Source organism: Perissodus microlepis, chromosome 1 (genome assembly GCF_051167445.1).
Source record: "Perissodus microlepis isolate ML-2025 ecotype Zambia chromosome 1, ASM5116744v1, whole genome shotgun sequence".
NCBI lineage: Eukaryota > Metazoa > Chordata > Actinopteri > Cichliformes > Cichlidae > Perissodus > Perissodus microlepis.
Genome location: NC_140461.1, coordinates 6,821,277 through 6,845,811, shown reverse-complemented (window position 1 = coordinate 6,845,811; position 24,535 = coordinate 6,821,277). Strand labels below are relative to the sequence as shown.

Below are 24,535 nucleotides of genomic sequence, written 5' to 3'. Positions count from 1 at the left end.
CAGGAAAGGGCGCCTCACTGCGCGCTTATCTCGGTAATATACTGGTGTGCTTTGTCAGGAAAAAAGAGCCAACAAGTCCTCAACAAGTAATGAAAATAAAAAACTATTTTGCCCATTTAGAGCTTACCAAAATGCTGTGGCCTTAAAAATGCTAAAAAAAAAAAAAAACATAACTAAAATAAGGATTACTCTAGTATTAAGCTGAGATGAGCTCGAACCTCCAAGTGAATCTCCTTAGACACATCTGGGTGGAATTTCAAACGATATAGGACAGCAGATGAATGAAATATGGACCTAGATGAAGAAGTTGTTTTAAAAGTAGAACTTTGTAATAATAAGTGTTTCCCTTTTCACAAAAGAGGAGAGAGAATGGTGTTGAATAGCATCCATCAACATGCGCACCGTGTAGGACAACGTGGCTGAAGCTCAGTGAGAATCGAGACAGCTGCATTATTCACACAGCTCTGCCAGTCATCGCTGACATGGAGGACAGTGGGGTGACTCATCCTACTTGATAATACATGATTGATGTTTTTTGAAACACTAAACATCCCACATGAATAACAAGCAGAAGCCTTATTAGGGTTCCGGGAGAAAAGGAAGGAAGGTGGCATTTCTACAGGAGCCGACACATCGTGATGGACACTGTGAGGGTCAGACATACATCCTCACCTGGGAGGAGGTTATCTCTAAGGAAATGAATGGTGTGTGTGTGTGTGTGTGTGTGTGTGTGTGTGTGTGTGTGTGTGTGTGTGTGTGTGTGTGTAGTTTTAGTTAGAGAAGTACCAAGGAGAGAGGAGAGAGACAGAGTAAAAAAGACCGTTTCCAAGCCACCACCATCACACAAACGCACCACACTATGAATCATCCATCAATATCACGCAGAAGAAGGAATTAGCAGTAATGCTGCTTTCAATGTAGCTTCACTAAGCCTGCAGATACCATGTTTAAACATGATTAACTGTAATAAAGCTTCAGTAAAGCTCATGTTACCTAATTAGACATAAAACTGACTTGTCTTGTGTTCATAAGTAGATATCTGAGAGGAGCAGGTGCTTGATAAGCGTTCCTTACAAGTGATCATTCACAAAGCAACCTTAGGAATAAATAAAACAGCAAAAAGCAGTGCATGTAAACTGATTTAAAAAAAAGGGGGAAAAAAATACCACTTTGGAACAAATTTCAGTTTAAATAGGTAGAGAGATGATCTCACAAGTTTGACATCATAAACTGTTGCACACAGTGGTGACACTGAATCATAATCTGCTGTATAGAAAACAGAAGCTCAACTAAATGTCAACAGAAAGCCTCTGGAACGCTGCTGCAAGGCTTTAAAGGGTTTTTCTAATCCTGGCTAAAACAGCAGAGCCTTCAGTATTTTTTCACCCCTCTATCCTCAATGCATCTTTTGATTGTTAAAGCGGGGGAAGGTGCTTCATTAGTATGCATCTTTTAAGGCGCAAGGGCTGCCTGCAGATGCCGGAGTTGAGGTGGTGGGGGCGTGGGAGAAGCTGGGTCAGCCACATGGCCGGGTCTTCTCACAGAAACTCTGCATGCAGAGGATCTGAACGAAAGCGCCGCTCTCTCCTCCCAATTCTCAGATGGCAGCCGTGACCTACTTTCCACAAAGACAGGCTCATGCAAACTTGATGATATGCTTATAACAGAGGAGCCTGTCGTGCGCTGCCTGAGGTGAGCCTCGCAATGCGGAGGCAGCAGGGGGTCTGTATCGTAAGGACCAATTGGCAGGACGTGTGTTAGCAACTCTGCCCTGGGTGGTTAAACAGCATCAATGGTAATGACGCTGATGATCATACAGCAGGCCTGAAGGTATAAAAAGATTCTTTAAAGGTTGTCAGATCACCTAAACCCCCAAAGCAAACAGCTTCATTTGACATTTCATAGCTGATGACAGAGCAATAATCTGAATGGGCCCCTTATGAAAAGAAGACAAAATGTCCTCCTTGTTGCATCTATGCTGCAGCTACTGTACTTTCACCGAGTGCTGCAGCCACTGCAGCAATTGCTTTTAAAATACTGAAGTTATTTTTGTAGCTGAGTGGGCAGATTGCAGCCTCTTAAATCAAACACCAGGCCACTTATTATGCACCGTTTTTTTGTGCGTCTGTTTTAAACACCAAAAAGCAAATCTCTATATTGACCATTTGCAATGGTTTAGCTCAGGGTCCTAACATGCCTCGGGCCTATGTGTATGAAGTTAGCATGTTCGTCCTCCATCTGTGTGGGTTTTCTCTGGGTTGTCCAGTTTGCTCCCAAAGTACAAAGATATACATGTTGAAAAAAATGGGTGCAGGTGTGGATTTGAGCATGAAGGGTGAGATGACAATGTGTCCAGACTGGACCCAAGACTCTTGATCAGTGTCAGCTGGGATAGTGTCAGCCCCAAACCCAATTGTCACATTTGAAGGTATATTGCAATCTTCTTAATGTTGCTTACTTACTGCAGAGGATCATCAGCAGTCACGTGACTCTATTTTTAAAGAGACTTGATAAAAAAAAATCCATGATAGATGCTTGTTTAGGTGATAGCACGGATGGATGATAGCAGTTATCTTAACTGAAAACAAACTAGTCTTGGACGTGCACAGCCTTGAGCTGTAAAGTTTTGCAGTGGGGAATTAAAGCCATTTAGAACATTGCCAGCAATATTATACACCTCTACAAGAGCAAGCACACTGTTATACTGTAAGACCTTAATTTAGTAGTTTTGTGATCATTGTTTCTGTTATTTTGTACTTATACTTTGATCCTTGTAATTGTGAAATTTTGTGTCTAGAGTGTGGCCAGGAACTGTATTAATAGGCTACTATGAGCGAGACCCCTGTAGTGATTAATTAAATTGTCATGGTTATTTTCAAATGGTAATTAAAAAAAAGTGTAGTTAATATTACTGAAAATGACGTAAGAGTACTTTTGCTTTACTTTTTTTAAGACTCAGATATCACATTTCTGTCTTCTCTTCTCCATACTGCACAGTTTATTTATTTTATTTTATTTGTTGTATTTAAATAAACAATGTACGCAGTATATTTAACAATTCATATAATATTTTAAATTCATATAATTTTGTCTAATTTATGTAATATAAAACAAAGGTTGGAGAAAGGAAGGTTTGGGAATAAGTAGTAAGCCTAAAGAATTACATGCTAATATGTATATTTTAAAAATCAACTGTTGAATCATGAGTCAATGAATCAACCACTTTGCAAAGAAATCAGGAGTAACAGTGCAGAAATGGTGTGGTAATATAATACAGTCTGATATTTGCTGAGTAGATTTCCAAGGCTGGTGTCAGGTGTAAAAGCAGGTGACAGGTGTAAATCTCTGATCAAGTTTAGGCAGAATTTATATACCAACACAGCAAAAACTGCAGATCACAAAGAGAAGCCTCAGCAAGCTTGTAAAATGATTCTCAGTCCTAAATAATAAAACAAAATCAATATTATGGAAACCTCAAAGTGAAATATGATCATGATAAAGAAAAATAAATCAAAATTACAACCAGAGTCAAGTGAACTGGGCATCAGAAAAACAGACATCAAAACATCACAACACAAAGAAAACAAAGAGAAAGAAGTGGGTAAAGAGGAGTAACGTCCAAAGGTAATGAATAAATATGACAGAATTAAGGAGGGGAAGGAAGGTAGGAGTTTCTCAGTGAGAAGGAAGGTGTGTACCGTTCTACGCCACTGCATACATCTGACATTCCATATTACAGGGAGTTACAAACCCCTATGACATTTGTTCCAGCTTACTGCATCTTGGAAACAGGTAGTCATCTACCATTTTCCAAACAGACATAAATATAAAGTAATTTTTAAAACATCTGAAATCCATCAACTGTAGTATTCAAGGGTGCTTTTATAAAGTAAAACAGACAACATTATAAAATGTCTAAAACTTCATTTGATTTCCTGTTAGTTCTCATGTTTCCCATCATGGATATTGTTCTTATCTTTTACTAATGCTACTTCTTTAAATTGAGCTGCAAGGCTGAGAAATAAACTTGTGGTATATGTCACTAAAGTAAAAAATATTACTAACTAATTATTAACTATTATTACTGTAATAGTTAATCCAGTTAAATATTAAAATATAAAATTAAGGAAATGATACATTTTTCATTAAAATCATAACATAACCCTAATACCTACAGGTGGCAGTTCTGTGAATGTGGCAGGGTGAAAACTTTGGAACCACCAAAGTAGTGAAACTCACACAAACTGCCCTATCATATCCTGTAAACAGATCAATTTCAGGCTTGTGCTAACTTGAGAACAATCTGTAGTCCATGTGTGTGTGTCACACAGTGGAAAATTGTGTTTTTATATTTTGTTTTGTATCAGACTGTGTGTTGGTACATAGTGTCGATTTTATTTGCATGATTTTATTGTAATAGTGATATTGCATGTTTGCTTATTGATATTCCTATTGCATGATTTTATCCCCATATTTTTAGTGTGTGTTTGGTGTTGTTGTACAATATTCTTTTTATTCCACTGTGGATTAAGTGGACAATGGTAGGCACCTGTGAGGTGGGGGCGTTCCCCGAGGTGGCCTATCAGCCGCCAAACTGATTTAAGGGAGATGGTGAGCCCAAAGACGGGAGGAGAGACACACGAAAAGTGAAGAGCTGGAAACAAAACGTGTGCAAGCCAGCATGTGTAAAGAAGGACCTCCGGCCTGACTGTGGGGGCGCCACGAGACATTCGGCAATCGGCCAGCATAACCCGGCGATCCAGTCCCGACGGACAGAATAGCGACCGTGGGAGGCGACGCGTGAAATCCACAGCAGGGCAGGGGTACGCCTCTGCCTGCATCTGGTGGAGCTACGAGGGAGGAAGTGCGCGGGTGGGGAGAGTGGCTGGACTGCACGATCGCGCACCGTCAGGTGGAGATAGGAGCCTCCTCCCTGGTCTTCTGCTGGCGAGATTCCCCATCCCCAAGAGGAGTTCCTCTCCTGTCTCTTTCAGCTAAGGAACATTTGCCCGCGTGTGGCCGGACCGTGGGAATATAGGACTCTGGGGGGGGATGTTTTTAGCATATGGAAAACATTCATTTAGCTTTGTTTTTTTTTTTAGTGTATGGTTATTCCTGCCGGCAGTGCTTTTAGCGGGTTGTGAACATTATTTTTATTGTATAGCGGGGATTTTAGCTTGTATTTGGGGTTCTGACTGTGTTTTATCCTGAAAATAAATGGTGTGTTTAAAGCCGGCTTAGCTTCTGTGCTCCGAGCGCTGACCCACTCACTCCCTTTCCGCTTGTATGTATACAGACGTGGTGGTGAAGATTTAGGTCCACCAGTTTAGCGGCTACATGTGCATGTGTTGATCTTTCCTGTAAATTTCTTATGTTGCTAAGATGTACACCTTCTTTTTTGTTTCAAATGTTTATATTACCTAGTGATGCAGATTGTGGTTTTTGGGTGTGGGTGAGCATTTACCTTTTTTGAGCACCTACAAGCGTCTATAGTATTAGCAGCTCACAGGTGATAAGCAACTGATGTCCTGTACCAAATGATTTGGGACAAACGGCTTTAAACGTTTAGTCCTAATGCACTGACCATGACAAAAAAAATGCAAACTTTATAAAAACATTTTTTTCTATCCATTTTTTAAAAATTACTTTACTCCTCACAACGAGATATAAGCAGAATGTGAAAGCTGATATAATAATGTTGAGACAAATATTAAATGTCAGTAAGTTCTGGAAGCAGAGACACGACATTTAGCAAAGGTCTAATGAAACATAATAGGAAATTGTAATATGGAAAACGGATGTTCTACTATTTCTGGAGCTAAACTAGTAGTATAAGCTAAAATTTAGTAGATCGTTGCTTATGATTTTGATTTTAATCATTCTTTAAGTCCTCCAACCTAATGGAAAGCCAACCCTAAAATGCTGGAGTGCCCCTCAAAACAGGTGATCCAAATGTGTGCAAGATCTTTTTCAATATGGGTTCAACTGATACTCCAAACGCTCAGATGAACAGAACATACTCCACTTGTAACGATTTCAATAAAAATCTACAAATGTTCACTTATCAAATTCCCATTCAGAAGCCTTACACAAGATCTCTGTAGCAGATATATCTGGACTGAAGTTGCTATTGGCTACAGTTACACAGTCTGTGGGCTGCACATGAGCTACAAGAGGTAGAGAAAACGCTGAGTTTATGTAATGCAGTAACACACAGTGTCTGAACCAGGGGACACTTGCAGCCTACACAAGCCACCTGAGCAGACCTTGCTGTATAATTCAGGTTTCTTTGGCAGCATCTGTAAGCTGGTTTCATAGAAAATGTGTACTTGAAGTTGTCCAAAGATCGATAGTTTAAAGCTGAGCCATGCTGTTTTAAAAACTGAAAAAGTAAGAAGGCAGTATCCACATAGAGTTTTTAAATAAATACTGGAGATGGCAGCTCATTACATTTAAAAGTGACCCCTGCTGCAAGTAACGAGATTAATAAAGATAAACACAACATTATGATGGAAGGGCTTTCGACTTTGAAAATGAGACTACACACATTCCTATAGATTTCAGAGATATTAAACGATAAACTTCAAGCTGCATTTTGCAAAGCAGATAAACAGTAAATCATTTAAGAGTGCGGGACTCTCAGTTTGTTTGCAGATAAACAGATGGCAATTTTACAATCCACATAAATCTCTTTGATTGAAGAAAGAGTTGACATTAAAGAAGCTGAAGCTATAATACTTGTGGAAGAGGCTTCTCATTTCAAAGGCAAATAGAGGATGTTGGATTTTTTACGTTCACACGAGACAACATGACTGCCAGCAATAAAAACAAAAACCCATCATAAAATGTGCATTTGAATGACATCATAAGACATCATGATATGGTGTGACATTAAAACAAATATTACACGTTTTAAATCTCCGTGTGGATGTTTGAAACCTATCCATGAAAAACTGAAGGGATTTTTGCTGCTATTTTGCGAAGAAATTCAATTATACACAGTTTATCAGCTTTATAGTCTCGACCTCCAATAAAAATGGTATCACAATTGTGCCATAGGAACGCGTTCTCAATCACTGCGTAATATGCAGCTTCTAATGGAAAATTGCAATCTCAAAAAAAAAGAAAAGAAAAGAAAAATCCCACAATTACAAAGATATGTTCTATTTAGGACCCTTGGGTGGGTCCCAGCCAGTTAATGGTACACTACAACACTACAAGTCAATAGTCTGCCAAGGTAGACGATGCACCCCAACACATTGAAAAAACTGTTCAGGAACAGTTCTAGGCACACAAATCAACCACGACAATAACCAGGCCTCTACACTACTTAAAATGAGATCTGTTAAGATACTAAGATAAGTAACTGAATAAATTAAAAAAAAACATGAAGGCCAGGTGTGGCCTGTTCTCTTACAATTCCAGGAATAGTTAAGCAGATAAAAGATGTGGAATTGATTTCGAGTGTTGAACCTGCATTTCGTTTTTCACTGGAACTCTCAATATCAGATCCAAAAAACTGTCAATACAAGGCAAGGAAGCCATCATTTACTGAAAAACCAAAAGAAGCCTACCAGAGAGATAGCAAAAAGGTTAAGAGAGATCAAATCAACAATTTGCTACATTCTTAAAAAGAAGCAATGCACTGGCCAGCTCTGCAAAACCAACAAATCCAAAAGACCATAAGATAACTCAAGTGGATAAGATAGCCAAATCAAGGACATGCTCAAGGGTCAAAGTCTACAATCAAGACAGTCTTCATGAATAGAAATACAAAAGGCTTACAACAAAGATGAAACCACTGGTTACACCCAAGAACATGAAGGCCAGATTAGACTTCACCAGGAAAACGTGTCCAAGAAAATTGTTGGACAACCAAGATTGGCTTGTACCAGAATGATTGGAAGAGAAAAGTACAGCGAGTGGAGTGTGGAGGCCTGGCAGTGGAGGTCAATAGTGTTTATTGCATATTAAAGAAAACAGTTGATTTCTGAAATGTACAGGGCTATCCTCTCTTCTCGGAATCAGTCAAATGCTGCAAAACTGATTGGAAAGTGCTTCACAGTACAAATGGATAATGATTCTAAGCATACTGCAAAAGCACTCGAAGAGTTTCTAAAGGCAAAGAAATGGGATCTTCTCCAAAGACCAAGTCACACACCAGATCTCAACCCAAACATGCCAAACTAAACACAGAGAGACCCACCAACAGGCAGCAACTGAATGTGGCCACAGTAATGGCCTGGAAGAGTATTTCATGGGAAGAAACTAGATTTAGCTAGTTTGTCAATTATACTTGAGCATCTGAAAATGAGGCCGTGTGCATAAAAATGTTTAATTCCTACACAGTTCGTGGAATATTTTTGTAAAACTCTATCAAGTCGAAAGATTGTATTTTAACCACATCTTAATTGCTGGGTTTCACCCCATGGGAAATTATTTGCTGTCAGGATCCCAGTATCAGGTACCACAGGACACACAAAGGTCTTGGTTGTACTTGAAGGTGTCTAAAGATGGGATAAAGGAGAACTAAAACAGAATTGTCACTATTCACTGACAATTGAAGTTTCAGTGAAGTACCCATTTATACAGTTTTTAAGCCAAAAATACAAAAATATGCAGAGTTTTGTTTTAACAGAGGAGAAAGAGTCAAATTCGTTTAAAAAAAAATCTTTTTGTAGGTTTTTTCTACACACCAGAGCCGTCTTATTTAATCTACATGTGCTACATGTCTTTAAAGATGTTTGGAGATATAAAAAATATAACTGGACAAATACTAAACCCGTACAGGATTAAGACATGCAAAATTCAGTACAGTGCCATAAACCCATATAAAAGCAGTTCAACTTTAAACTACATTTTGAGAATCTGGAAAACATTCCCTTTGTCCCCTCATGTTTAAGTAAGTGAAATAGAAAATTGTAAAATGCTACACTTGAACACTGCAAACAGATATAGGGAACTTGGTAATTATCTGTAAAATTTCAGATCATACCAAAGGTTTCGTTAAAGCGGATGCTTCAAAAAAATCTTCAGATGATGTGCTTTTATCTTGTGCACAGCAGACATCACATTTCAGCACTTTAGGGCTTTGCAGTTTTCATTTTCATATCATTTTCATATCTTAATGAACTGTTTGTAACTAAGACTGGGAATACATTTCTACTACCACTGAAACTGCAGCAAGATCATAGGTTGATTACTATCACACAATCAAAGATGGACCTTTCACACTTTTACCTTCACAGTGGCAAACTGATTGAAAGATTTTTTTCACAACAGACATTTTGTGCCACAGCAGGACAAGCATCCATGGAATTAAAGACATCGTTAATTATCCATTTACAATACAGGTTCCTATAAGCTGTCCTAGTCAGCCAGCATGCACAATACGAGGATCATCTCTAAGTGCAATGCACGCATCATTAATATAACTGAAGTCTGTGCTTTTCCTGCAATTACAAGCCAAAATGTCTGCCGTGAAATACGGCTTTAGTTCAGTGCTTTGCAACAACTCCAGTAATGACAGTGATTGCATGGATGCAATGTTGAATTTAAGGATCAGCTTAAGTACGCAAGAGATGGGGAGGTTGCAAGGGTGATTTTTCTCCAAGTATACATTGGAGACGTTTAGCAGTTTGACAGCGCAGTAATGACCATAGAGATTGGTCCGACACTTTAGCCTCTCCTTTACAAACCACACTTTCAGCAAAAAAAAAAAAAAAAAAAAAAAAGAAGAAACAAAACAAAATGAGACCAAATGTCATCACTCGAGGTGGAAAAGCTGATTGGATTTTGAAAACAAATACGCACCTGTGCTCAGAGCCAGACTTACACAAACCCGTCAAATGCTTCAGCTGCTCTCAGAGAACGATTTTTCCCCCTCAAGTATAACAGCAAGGCCTTATCTTATCCACTTCAAGCAGTGATGCCTCTTGTGATGAATTTCTAATGTGTGAGAACTGGGAAAACTATTATCTGGACTTGGCAGTTTTCTTTGGCTGGCCAATCACCTACACACCCCCTCCACAGTTCCAGCTAGGAGCCCTCACTCTAGCTTTCTATCTCCATAAATTGTCCCCTCACCTCTGAATATTTCTTGAGATGAATGAAATAGAATTCATGTCATCAAAACACATGTATCTCCCCACTTGCAAAGAGAAGGGATCGTGGATTCTATGTGGCCCCAGTCTCTGAGTGCTCTTTATTACAATGCACCAGTTACTATTTTTTAAGGTCACACATTCTGGCCAGATAATAAATTAGCATTTGAACATAATTTATGGTAATACATGTTTGTAGAGATGCTATAAATGATTGTGCTGTAGCATTTTAACATAAATGATTACAATCTTTGAATACAAAGTAATTACTATATATGAAATAGCTAATTATTGTTGCTGCGTGGTGTGAATGCACAGCTAAATCAGACGTGTTAGCTCATGTGACACTGGGTAGTATATGCTGATATGCTGTTACTGAGCTGCTGGTGGTGCTAGTGGAGGTTGCCATCCATACTGAGCAGCCAAAAAAAAAAAAAAAAAAAGCCACCAGCTGGCCAGGGGCCATGAAATGCACAATTAGTCCTGGGTCAGTTGCATTAGGTTTTCTCAAAGGCAAAAAAGGCGATCAATGTGTGACTTTGTGCTTGGTATAAACTGAATATTTGGCATTTTTAACTGGAAATCTAAGAGGTTGTTGACTTCAGTGGATGAGAGGAGAGATAAATGTGAAACGAGCAGGTTTCACGGGAAGGAAATCTTTATACGAGGGTCACTCGAGGGTCACGCTAATCACTAGTGCGCCGTGAACTCTGACCCTTTCTTCCTTCCTTTCCTTTTAATACAGCCGAGCTTTAAACCTGTGCTTATTCCTTACAGAAAAAGTACCCCCGATAAAACAGTCACGTAAATGACTCCTGTGTTGTAAAGAGAGCACTTGATTCCCAGATTATAGAGGGTACCAGGCTACCCTCTAGCGGCACGGGGAAGCGATGAACCGTGTCACAAAATAAGTTGTCTGCCTCATACGGATAAAGGGTAAACGGGATACCAAAACTGATGACAGCAAAAGTCCTTTGTGGCGTAAGACGACGCGGAGGAAACCGTGCGGGGAATTCCAGTGCGTTAACGGGAGATGTTTACTTTATATGCAAATCAGCTTCATCGACACCAGAGGTCTTATTTAAGGCCCGAGCTCGGCTTTTTTTTCTTCCTCCCCTGACTTTTCAAGAAAGAAAGCTTTGATGTTAGCAGGGAGGATCGATGCCAGGGAAAGAGAGCGAGAGAGAAAGAGGGAGAGAGAGGAGAGCGAGGGGGTGTAGGATGCAGAATGAGAATGTACTTCTGGGGGTGTGTGGGTGGGTGGTGGTGGTGAGGAGAGGGAGGAGGAGGGGGGTAGTCTGCCGTCATCATACATAGCGCCTCTGTTTTGAGCAAAGCCTTTATGAAACCAATATTTCTGCATGTCCATCTCTGTGGAAAGGAGAGAAAAAGCCACAAGTGACGTTTTCACATCCCAATCCGCTCCGCATAATCTGGACACAATAAAGTTTGTCAGGTCGCGTCGTTCTCAGAGGATGCGGGCTCAAAATGTAACTGGTTGACCTTACTGCGCCATTTACTTCTGTTTCATTTAGCACAATCTGTCAGAACAGTTGCTGTACATGACGACGGAAATCAAGCGGATGGGTGATATGAGGTTCTCCGCAACATCCTTCTGTCATTTGGACGTGTAGGCCTGCGGTGCCGCTGCGGAGGAGCAACTTTATGGGGACACACTAGGGATGGGGGGAGAGACACATTCGACATTCACTGCCCAGGTTCAAGACCGAGCAGTTTATTGCTAAGTGATTTGACTAATTGGGCACGTGAGGGAAAACAAGCGCATTTACCCTCCATTCAAGACCATTTATCAAATATGGCTTGGGGATCTTTGGGCATTAAGGAGACCAATAGAAGTGTAAAAAGTCTAAGAATTAAAAAAATATCAGCCAACAAGTCGGATCAATGCAAAGAAAGCAACATACAGGGAATGGGATCAATCAATGATTCCGAAACGCACGGCACAATCCGTACAATGTACTTACATAGAGGTGATGTTTTTGAATAACTCCGCTATGTCAACGCTGGTCCCATTGCTCCCAGTATCTTGCAGGGCGAGTAAAGGGAAAAACCTGCCGTTGTCGGACTTATTGCAAAAGATTTCTGTTTGAGAGCAGCTGCAGGTCGGCGGGCAGTCCAGCATGGAGCTCAGATAGTCCTGGAAAATACTCATCAGAAACAAAACCCTCCACCAGCAAATCCGGATCGAATGAAACCATAGATCCATGTCTCCGGGCAAAGTGGGGAAATAGAAGAGGTCCCGATGTCCTCTGGGTTAGAACAGAACGACAAAAGAGAAGAGCAGGAGAGTGGGAGGAAGGAAGGAGGAGGATGGTTGGTGCGTCTATACAGAGGATGCTCTATGCGAGCGTTTCTGCCGTGGATGGATGCTGTAGTGTCCTTGCGCGTCAGAGATTGGGTGAAAAGGAGGAGGAGGGGAGGAAAGAAAGAAAAGACGCAACAAAAATAACGCAAATCAAAAACAACAAAGCGAAAAAATGTGAGCGTCCACTCGTCTTGACAGCACACGATGCATGGTGTTCCCCTTAATGCCGTGCTTCTGATGTCGTCGTCGCCTCTCTCCAAGCAGGACCAGGACGACTGGCTAGAGAGCAGAGAGGCACAAAATGAGAAGTTGGAGCATCAAGTCCCTCCTACCGGCTACAGTCATACTGACACCTGCAGAAACTGCATGCAATCAACAGTGATTACAACTGCACTATACAAGAATTGCAGGACTACAGAGCAACATGTAGCCTGATATAAGATTTAAAAAGTAAAAATGCAGGGGCGACAAGCTGATTCTATGTCCAAAAAATTGCAAGAGATTTTACTGGAGGATTGATAGATAAATTATTTATTGTTATTTTATGTAATCTTTTTTATTCGTGAGATAAGATTAGACCCACTTGTTGGAAGAATTCCCAAAACATTTCCCCCAGGAAGCTACTGAGGATTACCTGTATAAGAACACCCAATGCACTTAAAATGGTCATTTTTGTCTGATATTTTTACATTAAAAATATTCACATAGCTAGTTAGAAATTTTTAAAATGACATTTACACCTCCACCTGACTAAAAAATTCAGAACCTATGAATATGCAAGCATTCATCAGTCAAGCTGAACTCCTTCAGGCGTTAAAAGTTCACCAAAAGTCACATTTTAGGTGAACTTAGGAGAAACTTTCCACTTTCAGCCGACGGATGTAAAAAGAGCCTTTGAGTGTCAAATTCTGCAGTACATCATTCTGCACAGTGAAGCTCAAACATCCCAAACGAGTCACTGAGTGACTTTGAAGGATAATTTCAACATGGCTGTTTTCCATCCACGCGCCCACTATGGCTCTATAGCTCATACTAGCGAGAGAAAGAAACTATGACTCAGACAAAACAGTATCAGCAGCTGGGCAAGTAGTGACAGCTCTCTGATTTTCCATTTTAAACATTTGCTTTTGTGTCTGACTAAAGGTAAACACAGAATGTAGTCTCCTGAAATATCCAGCTTGATAGCTCTTCCCAGTTGAAGATTCACAGAGCCACTAGAGCCACATTATTGGAAAATACTGCAGGTTGAAACAATTACCCCTTAGGTAAACAAATTGTATAAGAATAATTAAACAGAATCTCTACCTTGAGTATATACTCAAATAATGATTTGTGTTTTATTGCTAATTTAACTGTATATTTGAGCTTTACAGTTTGGAGTGATGCAGAATTTGACACTAGAAATCGGATTTCATTTTTAGCCCTGTACCTCTCACTTTCCCCTCTTTGTTTTCTCACTGAACTCTTTTTCTCCCTGTAAATTCAATGTCTGTCTTGTAGCCCCCCTCTGTGGGCTTTTCTTTTTTCTCTGTTTTTTGTCTCTCCTCTCAGCCGTCGTACTACTCCTGTCTGTGACCCGGAAATCAATCTCAGTTATGCCAGGTTGAAGGATTCTTAAGCTGCATCTGGAGGAGAGAGAAGCAAGGAGATAGGAAACATTCTGAAAGAGCTATAATCAAGCAGAGGTGTGAAACACTGTTGGAATATACAGACCATGGCAAGAGGAGAGCTCTACCTTGATGTTCCTTTCTATGAACAAGTTTCAGTTTTTCAAGATGATCAGCTGCATGGCTGAAAAGGAACTTTCTGCCTTTCACTGTCCATGTGTATACCAATGTGATTTAAAAATACAGTATATGTATCTTATTACATTCTGCTATGATGTGAATTTAATTTAATAATATACCCACCATGTTTTAGTGTAATGACTATTGTTTCCTTAATATGGCATCTAAAAAAACAACAACAAAAAAAAAAAACAAATACAGCAGGGATTGAGCTAACAAAACAACTGACAGATGATGCCATATTTTTTAAACATTACCAATCTCCAAAGATTGATTCTGTTCCTAAGCGGAAACCTGTAGTGATCCCGTGTGTGTCACGAGTATCAGAACAGCTGAGACGCATTTTTTCTAAACACTGTGTCTCTGTGGCTTTTAAACCCCAAAACACGCTGCGCCAAAAATTGGTCCACCCCTAGGATCAGGTCCCCCGACACAAACAGACACTTAACACTGTTAAGTGCCAGGAGGATTGCCAGGATTTATACATCGGGGAAACCAAACAACCTCTGGCGAAGCGGATGGCACAACACAGAAGAGCTACCTCGTCAGGCCAGGACTCTGCAGTCTATTTACACCTACAGGCCAGTGGACACTCTTTCAGTGATGAGGATGTCCACATCCTGGACAGGGAGGAACGCTGGTTTGAGCGCGGAGTCAAGGAGGTCATTTACGTGAAAAGGGAAAGACCATCTCTGAATCGAGGAAGGGGCCTAAGGGTACATCCGTCACCATCTTACAATGCTGTGATTGCAGCCATTCCCAAACTCTCTGTGAATGGTACTCATGGCCATTGATAAGTGGCCTTTGATCAGTGGTTGTTGATCAACGGTCATGAGAATTTGTATAATTATGATGAAGGAATTGACCTCCCAGCCCATTGTTCCTTCAGCAGTGCTATTTTCAGTCATTATGCAAATGCACTGTTTATAAGATTGGGGAAACCTGCAGTCAGCTGAGATTGAAGAAGTCACTCGGATGAGTGATGAAACGTTTCTCCCACTGAAAACGCTACGTCCAGATGAACAGAATCAACCTTTGGAGATTTACTTACCTGGATGATTGAGCACGCATCAAAACATTACCAATGATTTTCCTATTCAATTATAATATTTAATTTTAGTTTTGCTTCTCTGCAGCCTTTGGCACCAATGGTCATGACATTGTAACTGACAAATTATTTACATGTGTCACATCTCTGGCACTACTCTCACATGGGTTTCATCATATCTGACAGACAATTCTGAATTCATATTAATAGCTATGTCTAAATCTGCTCCTCCTTCCCTCGGGGTCCACCGAGGTTCAGTCCTTGGACCAAATGTAATCTAAGTAACAACTTAAGCCATAGCATAGCAATCCTATCATTACTATGCTGATGATACACAACTGTACATTTGTGTTAAGCCTAACCACATAAGCTAATTACATATGGTCAGGCACCTATATTATATATGTCAGGGCTGCTGAGACCTTATTCAAATGGTGAACCTTTCCAATCATCTTATCTGGATTTGAAATCCAGAGGCAACAATGCTTTTAAGATTGTAGCTCTTTGGAACTTTGGAAGAGCCTCACTCAGCCTGTAAAGCTGCCAGAGTTAGTGCTTTGTTTCAAGTGGCTGTTGAAAACTAATCTTTATAGATTTCCTTTATTGTTAGCCCTTGTTTGTCTTTATTTCACATCAAATGCATGAAAGTATGTATGTATGTATGTATGTATGTATTATTATTATTATTATAGATAAACTTACCACACCACAGAAGCAAGAATATTACATTATACTCCTACCCTGAACTCCTTTTCCATCATGTCTCTCCCTCTGCCTCTCCTGCTGGTCTAAGAGGAAAAAGATATGAAGAGAAGAACTGAGGAAAGATATTAAGAATGTACAAACTGAGGAATTTTTAAAAAAAAGTGTGTTTCTGCATGGAGGTGTGGCTTCTTAGTCTCCTGCATTTCTTGCTTTGCTTCGATCAGCATACACACCTGTAGCCCATTAATCACCACCCCACAGGAGATCTATCATGGCTCTACAGTCATTCCCACCAGATTGTTCTGCCAACTACTGTAGGCTAAAAGAGATACTCAGTTCAGTCAGTTTTGTGCATGTGTGTGTGGGTGTGTATGTGCATCTAATTCTGTCTAATTCTGCTTTCTTGCTTTTAGGCTTTTTAATGACATCACCTGCCAGCCTAGCTCTGCGTTCCCATTCCAGTTCCACTACTGTAACTTCCACAGTAGTAACTTCCTACCTGCTCTCACTCTGGTTTCACTCCACATTAGCCAAGCCTCAGACATCAGTCTGTCGTCTTCCTGCTCCCTCAGCTCTAGCTTTGCCAAACATCTCATTCTGCTCCTTCCGTCTCCACTGACTCATCATACTACAACCCAGACATTGGAGCATTCATTATAAAAGCCTTCTTGGAGGTTTTTCCAGCTTGACTCGGTGTGTTTTGGCTTTTAGTTTGTGAAGGTTTAATTCAACATAACAATTTAGAAAAAACGTTTCTCTATTATACAACCACCCATACCCAAATGTGCAACTTACATATACATAGTTTAAAAACCAGAGAGTTAACTTTTTTTATCTGAAGAAGGAAGCAAAGAAGTTAAAGTGTAGAAGTATTATCTGCAATTTTTTATAGTATCAACTTAAATGAAAAGTTTTCCTCCTACATAAAATTTGCTGGAGGAATAATTACAAAATTAGAAATTTTGATGGATTATCATATGCAGCATCGTACCAAACATTGTGAGATTAAATGAAAATTGTTTGAACATCTTTAAAAGACACATGACCTCTGAGGGTGTCCTGTGGCTTTTAGGACACTGGCAGTGCATTCTTTAGGTTCCTTTGTTGGGCCTCAGTGGATCACAATTGCTTCAGGATATCTTAAGGATGTTCTGTCTTAAAAGTCTGGAAACTGGATCAAAACCTTGAAGTGAAAAAAGACCTGATGTCCTTAGAGCAGCAGGGATGTCAAACTCGTTTTACATCATGGGCCACGTATCGCACACTACCTATGATCCTATGTGGGCCGAACCAGTGAAACTCCCCTTTCTGTCACAGAAAAGGGAAATTAAACTATACACTTAAGAAAAAGAAGCACATTTTAAAGGGTGCATCTCACCTTTTCTACATGATAAAGAAATTCTGCTGTAGTATTAGTAGATGAAAGAAATCTTTCAGTGTGGCTCTTTGGCTTAAATTGTAAGAAGTAAATGTTTAAAATACAGAAATCTATAACTTAATTACTTTGGTGTAGTATGAGTCCAAAATATATGCCCTCCTTCCTATTTTCCAAAGCCATCCAATGGGCTGGATTGAAGTCTTTGCCAGGTAGATTCTGGTCCCCAGGCCTTATGTACCCCGGCCTTAGAGCGAGTCTTGAGCAATTTTTAGAGTGTGGTGGGGGTATTGTCCTGTAGGGGGAGACCACTGACACTGGGGAATGCCACTGGCTGTGGCAGTGGGTGGTACACGTCAATGGCATAAACATGAAAGACAGGAATCCAACATAGCTTTGCAAATAGATGATCAATGTTATTCACTCTACCTGTCAGTGGTTTTATTGTGTGTAGTCAAGGATGATTGTTAGGCACTGTGACAGTCCAGAGGCCCGAACAAATAGGCTCACTGTGTGACAAATGATAGGACAGGCATTTAATAATAATTTACTAATTAATTTGTAGTTCAGTCAGATCATTTATGTTTGAAATGATTTATTACAGCAGCAGAAAGAATATAGGAGGAGTTTGGCGCAGATGCCAAACTTCAATTTTATATACTTGTGTATAGATGGGAATTTCTGGAGCTTATAATGCGAGGGTGTGTTTGATATATGATTTGAGGAGAGTGAGGCATGTTATGTGTGTATAATGCAATGGAGCTCAAGCTGATTGCCTGACTCCTGGCAGACTGTACTCTATACGCATAAATGGCAAAGAGTTTTATGGGGAGGGCTCGTCTTGGAAAAAATATCTTAACAGTTGCACAGCACTGCAGTAAATGTTGTTGCTACTTTCCACTACTAGCTGTAACTACTTCATTTTCAAATACACAATCTAAAGTCACTAGTAAGGGTCTAAGGACAAAAGCTCCTTCTCTCAACTAGAAGAAAAATGTATCACAACATTATGAATTGTTTGAAGAGACATATCTTTTTGGTTCTCTCCTTCTGATAGTTGGTCATTTGAGTTTTAGGAAGGCTGGACAGAAATGGAAATGGGCAGACACTTTTTGACTCTTTGACATAATATTACATTTGCGTTGTTACCACATTTTAATGATCCAAAACAGTCAAGCAATATTAGTTTATTCTGGAAGACAACATTAAACACAGCTTGTCCTCATTTTAATGACACAGCTTACATTAAATTAATGCACAATTTTATTGGTGAGAGACAGCATTGTCTGTATGTAAAGAAGTTGGATTGTAATTGCATGTTTGCGTCTTACACACACACACACACACACACACACACACACACACACACACACACAAATCCAATTTTCATTGTTCAACTTTACTTATAATCACTACTTTTCTACATTGAAACTAGGCTGTTATGCTTTTCCAAAGTATTTAAATATTTAAATTAATCATTATTAGTAGTAATAAAGATGATAAGCTGCAATAGCCGACAGAATATGAAATAAACGTCAGCAACAACAGATGATCTTCAGAAAAGTGAATAACCATTCCAGAGATGTGCAGTTCAATGTGCTCATTCAGTGTGTTTTTGTGAATTTTTATACATTTTGATCAATTATAATTTATAAATGAATCCGTTTTATAAGTGTTCCCATGTCCCATTCTGAGCTAGTGCTGCATACAGGTGCAAACCAAGTGCACCTTTTTTTCAGCTTTGCCCGTCAAAATCAATTTGTATCACGTTCCCAGTATATTGAGTCCAAGGGGAAACTGAGTGACAACCATACACCAATAAAAGAGAAAAAGTAATAGATAAAAAAAATTCAAACTAATCCAAAGTAAAAGAAAAAAAATATATAAAATTAAAATAAATATTACTATGTTAAAAAGCATATTTAAACAAATATTTCATTATGTTTATTCATTCATTTTTAAATGAGCTGTTTTTACATTTTTTGGTTTATTTAACTTATTTACTCATTTACAATTTCATTAATGTATCATTTACGTTTTTAAAAAAGTGAAATTGTTTTTGTCACATTTAATCTCCTCTAAAGTTAATCTGAAAGCTCTGTTTGAATTGTCTCATGCATTCTAAAAGATTTTTTTGTCACAAGGCCGGCTGATTGTGACAACCACCTGTCATAGTCTTTTTGACCTAATCCAAGATGAAGTTTCATTTTTAAAAAACTAAACAGATATGACAGCCCTTCGAGAATGGTCTTTTCAAGTGTCATCCGGAGTGCTATGAAAATGTGGCTGGCTCCTTAGATGCCTCCCGATCCCCTGATCCCATCCTGAAGTTCTATTTGTCCTTGTCTTTGAAATATTTCCATTAATGAAGTTTGAAAAAAAAATTCATGAAATACCTTATCAAACACATGACAGCCTTCCGTTGCCAAATGAATGAGAATGAGTGGAACTGTCACTCTCTTGTTCCATTAATCTTCTCTGAGCAGTTGATAGATTTTATAAAACCTGTATCTTTGCTGTGGTCTACCTCTCACTAAAAAGGCCAACCAGGTGACAGAGGAGACGTACCCTGGAAAAAAGCCTCCATCTTACTTCCTCCAACAAAACCAATCTTTGGTTGATCAACCATTCATAGACTTGCTACACTTCTTTACTGCTAAGCTGGTCTGCTAGAATAAAACACCCAATGAAACTGTACAGTCTTCAAAGAGTCTAGCTGAAGATGAAGGGCTGTATGAGCAGAGCATGGACTTGTTGAAGACTAATTAAGTTGTGGGAGTGTTCTGCTATGTCTCCAATCTGAGCAACTTAAAAGAGGACATGCCCTCAGATCTCTTGTACCACAAAGAAAGGAGCAGTAGGCAAGTCTTAAAGTTTAGCAGAACATTGCTATAAAAACTAAGTTGTTTTTTTTTTTGCACATGTTCCGTTCATATTCACAGACTTGCATAAATGAGAAAAAGCATCTTTTAGCTGATAAATTCATACTCTGGAAAACATCTCTAGATCTGTGCTTTTATGTAGGAAGTTAAAGAGGATGTATAGATAGTTCCTGCGTCAGAGTAATGGTAAAGTTATGGGTATTTTTATTTCGTATATTATGTTGTAGCTCTTGAATTTTATGTTGTATTTAGAGTATTTTTTAGTTGTTTTGAGTTTACGACTCATGACTGATACCTTGGCCAGATCTTTCTTGTAAAAGAGTTTTCATCTAAATGGGAATTCCTGGCAAAGTGAAGCTAATAATAACAGTATTAGTAAAAAAAAAAAAAAAAAAGTATTATTCAAAATATTATTGCCATTTCTCCTTTTGAACACATAAAAGAAACTGAAAAACATAATGTTTACTTCCATTAAGTCACCTTAGGGTATACTTCTTAAGACCACTTAATGGTTGCTGCGTGTGCATGGCAGGAATGACACTTCGGGGTCCCCATAATATGTATAGAAGCATCCCCATGTGGATTTACTATGTATAGGTCAGACATTTATGTCTTAGATACTGAGTTAAAACATAATGCTAATTTAAATATCAAAGCTGTGCTTTTTTCCCTTCTTTTCCGTACTGTAACCCATTATTTTCAAGGTATCTGAGTAAGATTTTGAAAATAAATGACAGGGCACATACACTTATGGCCATCTTAATTTCTTATCATTTTTATGTATCTCTCATACTAAACCATGTCAGATCCTTAAATACAATCCAACAAAGTACTAACAAAGCTATTATAGATACCCAGGCCAATTTACTTCTCCAAAAGCAAGTTGGCTGAAAGTTCTTACCACTAAGAGAAAAGAAAGAAAAGCAAAGAGAAACAAAGACGAAGGTGAATGAAATACACCAGTTTGTGAAGGGTAAAACAGCTATTTCTAATGCTCTATGACTCCACAGATCCTCAGGGAGAGACATGATCTAGAAATGTGGCTTGAAACAACAGTGAACCTTCGAATAAGTAGTTGACCTCCTCCAGAACACATCATCCAGAAAGTCACAAAAGATCCAAGGAAAACATCCAAGGAACTTAGGCCTCTATCACTAATAAAGGGCAATTTATATGAATTCCTTTTATATAGTACCCATTAATAACATTAGTCATCTCAAGGCACTTTGTACTGCAGGGTAAAGACCTTACAATATCAGAGAAAAAGTCATTGTTCATGACTCCACTGTGATAGAAACTGGGCAAAAAAGACTCTACAGGAGAGCAGCAAGACAAAAACCAGTTACTCACTCAGAAAAATATTGAGGCTCAGCTAAATTTTGCCATGTTGTATAGCGATGACCCTTAAACTTTGAGAAATAATGCCTTTTTGACTCACCTGTCATTAAGCAGTTCAGCTTACTGACAGGTGTTTTTGGCATACTCCAAACACACAACTCCACAGAAAGAACATCATAGCAGTAAAAGAAGAAGAAAGCACTGTAATGTTGTAAAGGTCCCTTACTGCTTTAGCACCACGGCGACTTCCCATAACTCAGGGAAACATGAAACATGAATTCAGACTAAAAATCCTGAAGGAGAACATGAGGTCAAAGGAGCAAGTCCACCTCTAAATGGCCTAAAAGAAATGAGATTAAAGTGTGGAGCAGCTAGTAAAAGTCGAGACCCCAACCCCATTGAGATGGTGTTGTGGGAGCTGAAAAGAGCAGTTCATATTCACAAACCCTCCAGTGTGGGAGCACTAAAGCAGTTCTGCAAAGACGTCAGGGCCAAAATCCCTGTAAAGTAATGTCAGACACTCCAGGTCTCCAGTTATCAGAAGTATTTGGTTGCTGCTGTTGACACAACCAACTATTAAGTTCATGGGGGCAATTGCTTTTTTAAATTAGTGATTTTGGTATTGGATAACCCTTTTGCTTCAATAAAGGATTTTTTCACATCACTGCAGCTAAAGAAGAAATTGATAAGTGCTTGAGAGTTTTCAAGTGGGACCTCAGAAATTACAATATATTGTAGTCATAGCACAGGAAATGAAGGTAGTCACGGTGTGAGTATAAGTGGTCACCAAAGTCAAGTGGTAGTTTTAAATAGTGCAGAAAAGCACTTTGGCTTCTTAGAGAGTATCATAATAAAGTAGAAACACAAAGCCTGCCCCCTGTTGAGTTTAAATACCAGTATTTAAATAGTGCACTTTTCTTGCCTTTGACTTACAGCGCATAAAGATTTTAAACTAGACGTGAGGATTGTGGGTGATGTTAATGGCTGATGAGAGTAGCTGGAAAACATTTCCTATGAGCTGTGTCTCACTACAGGTAGTAGTGCAACAATTAAAACAATAGTTCCTCCACAGCTGAAAAATGCTGTTATATCGAGTCCATGGAGGAAGGACTGTTATGTGGAAGTTTTAAAACTAAAGCCCTGAAGCTGTGCAGCTCGGTTTGTCTGTTAGCAGAATAAACTACTGACTCAAAAAGGAGTTTGTCAAAGATCTCTGTTGGCTTGGCGTCTGACCCTGCTGGCTACCGACTGAAGCCTTTCCAGAATAAAACTTCTTTGCTGTTTATATTTTTCTTTTTCTTTTTTTCTCCTTTGTAGCTACTTTGCACGTTGAACTTTCTTGTTGTCACAATGGTTCTTTTCTGGGCTGGTCTTTTTTTCTCTTTTATAAAAAAGCCTGGTTTAAAATAAGTCCTCTGTGATCTTCTTGGTAGAAAAAGTGATAAGACAGCAGCACATTTACAGAAATTGCTAAAGAAAAGTCGCATACACTGTTAGGATGAGTGCAGCTGACATCCCATAATCTCAAATTGTCTGTGCCCAGATCCATAAACAAAACAAAGCAAAAGCATCATGTAAAAGGTTTGGCTTTCCTGGATCTTTGCTGATTTATCTTCTCTCTTTGATATCTTATTGTATATTTTTCACTAAGCACAATCTCTGATGCTATAACTCCAAATTGGCTCTCAGTATTACTTACAAGGAATTTGAGCTTAGATCAGCTAATAGTCTCTTCTGTCATAGCGTATTCTGCACAACATAAGTCAATAAAAACCTTTTCTCTAATTTTTTTCTCTGTTATCCATTTGCAGACATTTCTTACACTGCACTGTTTCTGTTACATTTAAGTCAAATGTAATCTTTCTGATAAGCCATTAAATCATTTACCCACATTGTTCTTGGTAGTTTGCATGTATATTTGTATGATATATTTTTTTTACAGGTGAATAAAAAAAGAAATAACTCAGCATCTGTAGAAACATGGTAATTTATTTTCTTGGCAGTGTTCATCCTGAGTAAACCCTGTCATATTTGCCAGTAATTAATTTTCTTTCTTAGCTTGGGTATTTTCTTTTCACATTTCTTTGGATTTCTGCTTCATTATGAAAATATAAACAAACAGGAACAAAAAAAAGCATTGTATGTATATATATATATATATATATATATATACATACATACATACATGTGGGGTTTTTTTTACATCTATTTTAAACTTCATCATCATCATAACACAGAATCTGTTGTTTTAATTTTTCATTATTATGTTTTATATATTTTTGATGCTAGTGACTTTGTTGACCTTGTATTACTTGAGCTCACTGCTGTATTCAATGCAGTGGACCATCAGATCTTGATCTCCCATCTTGCCCTAAACTTGTTAATGTCTTATCTGACTAACATATTCTTTTTTGTCAAAATCAGAGGTCTATAATTCAAAAACATAATATTGCATATAACTTGTATGTTGAAAATATGTACCGTATCCTTGGCAAGTTGTTTAGCAGATACTAAATTTGGCTGTCATAAAATGTCCTCGATTTTAATCAAAATTAAACTGAAATTTTAGTAATTAATCCCACTGGTCTGCAGGCAGTTATACTTGCCAATAGTCTCTCAAATACTGAGTCCCTGGATTTATAATGTAAACCTAATGTGAAAAATTATTAGAAAAATATTTTTGATTCTTGTTAAAATTAGTCTTCCATCAATCTATTAATCCACTTTCTTCTGGGACCGTGGGGCAACAGAGAAGCCCAGATCTCCCTCTCCTGAGTCACTTCCTCCAACTTATCCAGGGCACCTACAAGACATTCCCAGGCCAGCCTAGAGATTACATCTTTCCTTTTTGTCCTGGGTTTGACCCAGGCCCTCCTCCCAGTGGGATATGCCACGAACACCTCACCTAGGAGGGAAAGAGATGGCGACAAGCCGCCATTTGGAAAAACTAATTTACGCCATTTCTATCCAC

General features: G+C 38.9%; 1 protein-coding gene across 3 annotated transcripts in view; it reads right to left on the bottom strand.

Annotated features, from left to right (window-relative positions):
• The window catches only part of ntrk3b (neurotrophic tyrosine kinase, receptor, type 3b), a 214,734-nt gene extending 202,003 nt beyond the window's left edge, over nt 1-12,731 (bottom strand). The window contains exon 1 of one of the 3 annotated variants that reach the window (XM_084928310.1): nt 12,089-12,731. In XM_084928310.1, the coding sequence (XP_084784436.1) occupies nt 12,089-12,330 (242 nt within the window). In that variant the 5' untranslated portion in view covers nt 12,331-12,731. The remainder of the gene's footprint in view (nt 1-12,088) is intronic. The other 2 variants (XM_084928319.1, XM_084928303.1) reach the window with 2 other exon arrangements.
• Nucleotides 12,732-24,535: the final 11,804 nt, after the last annotated feature.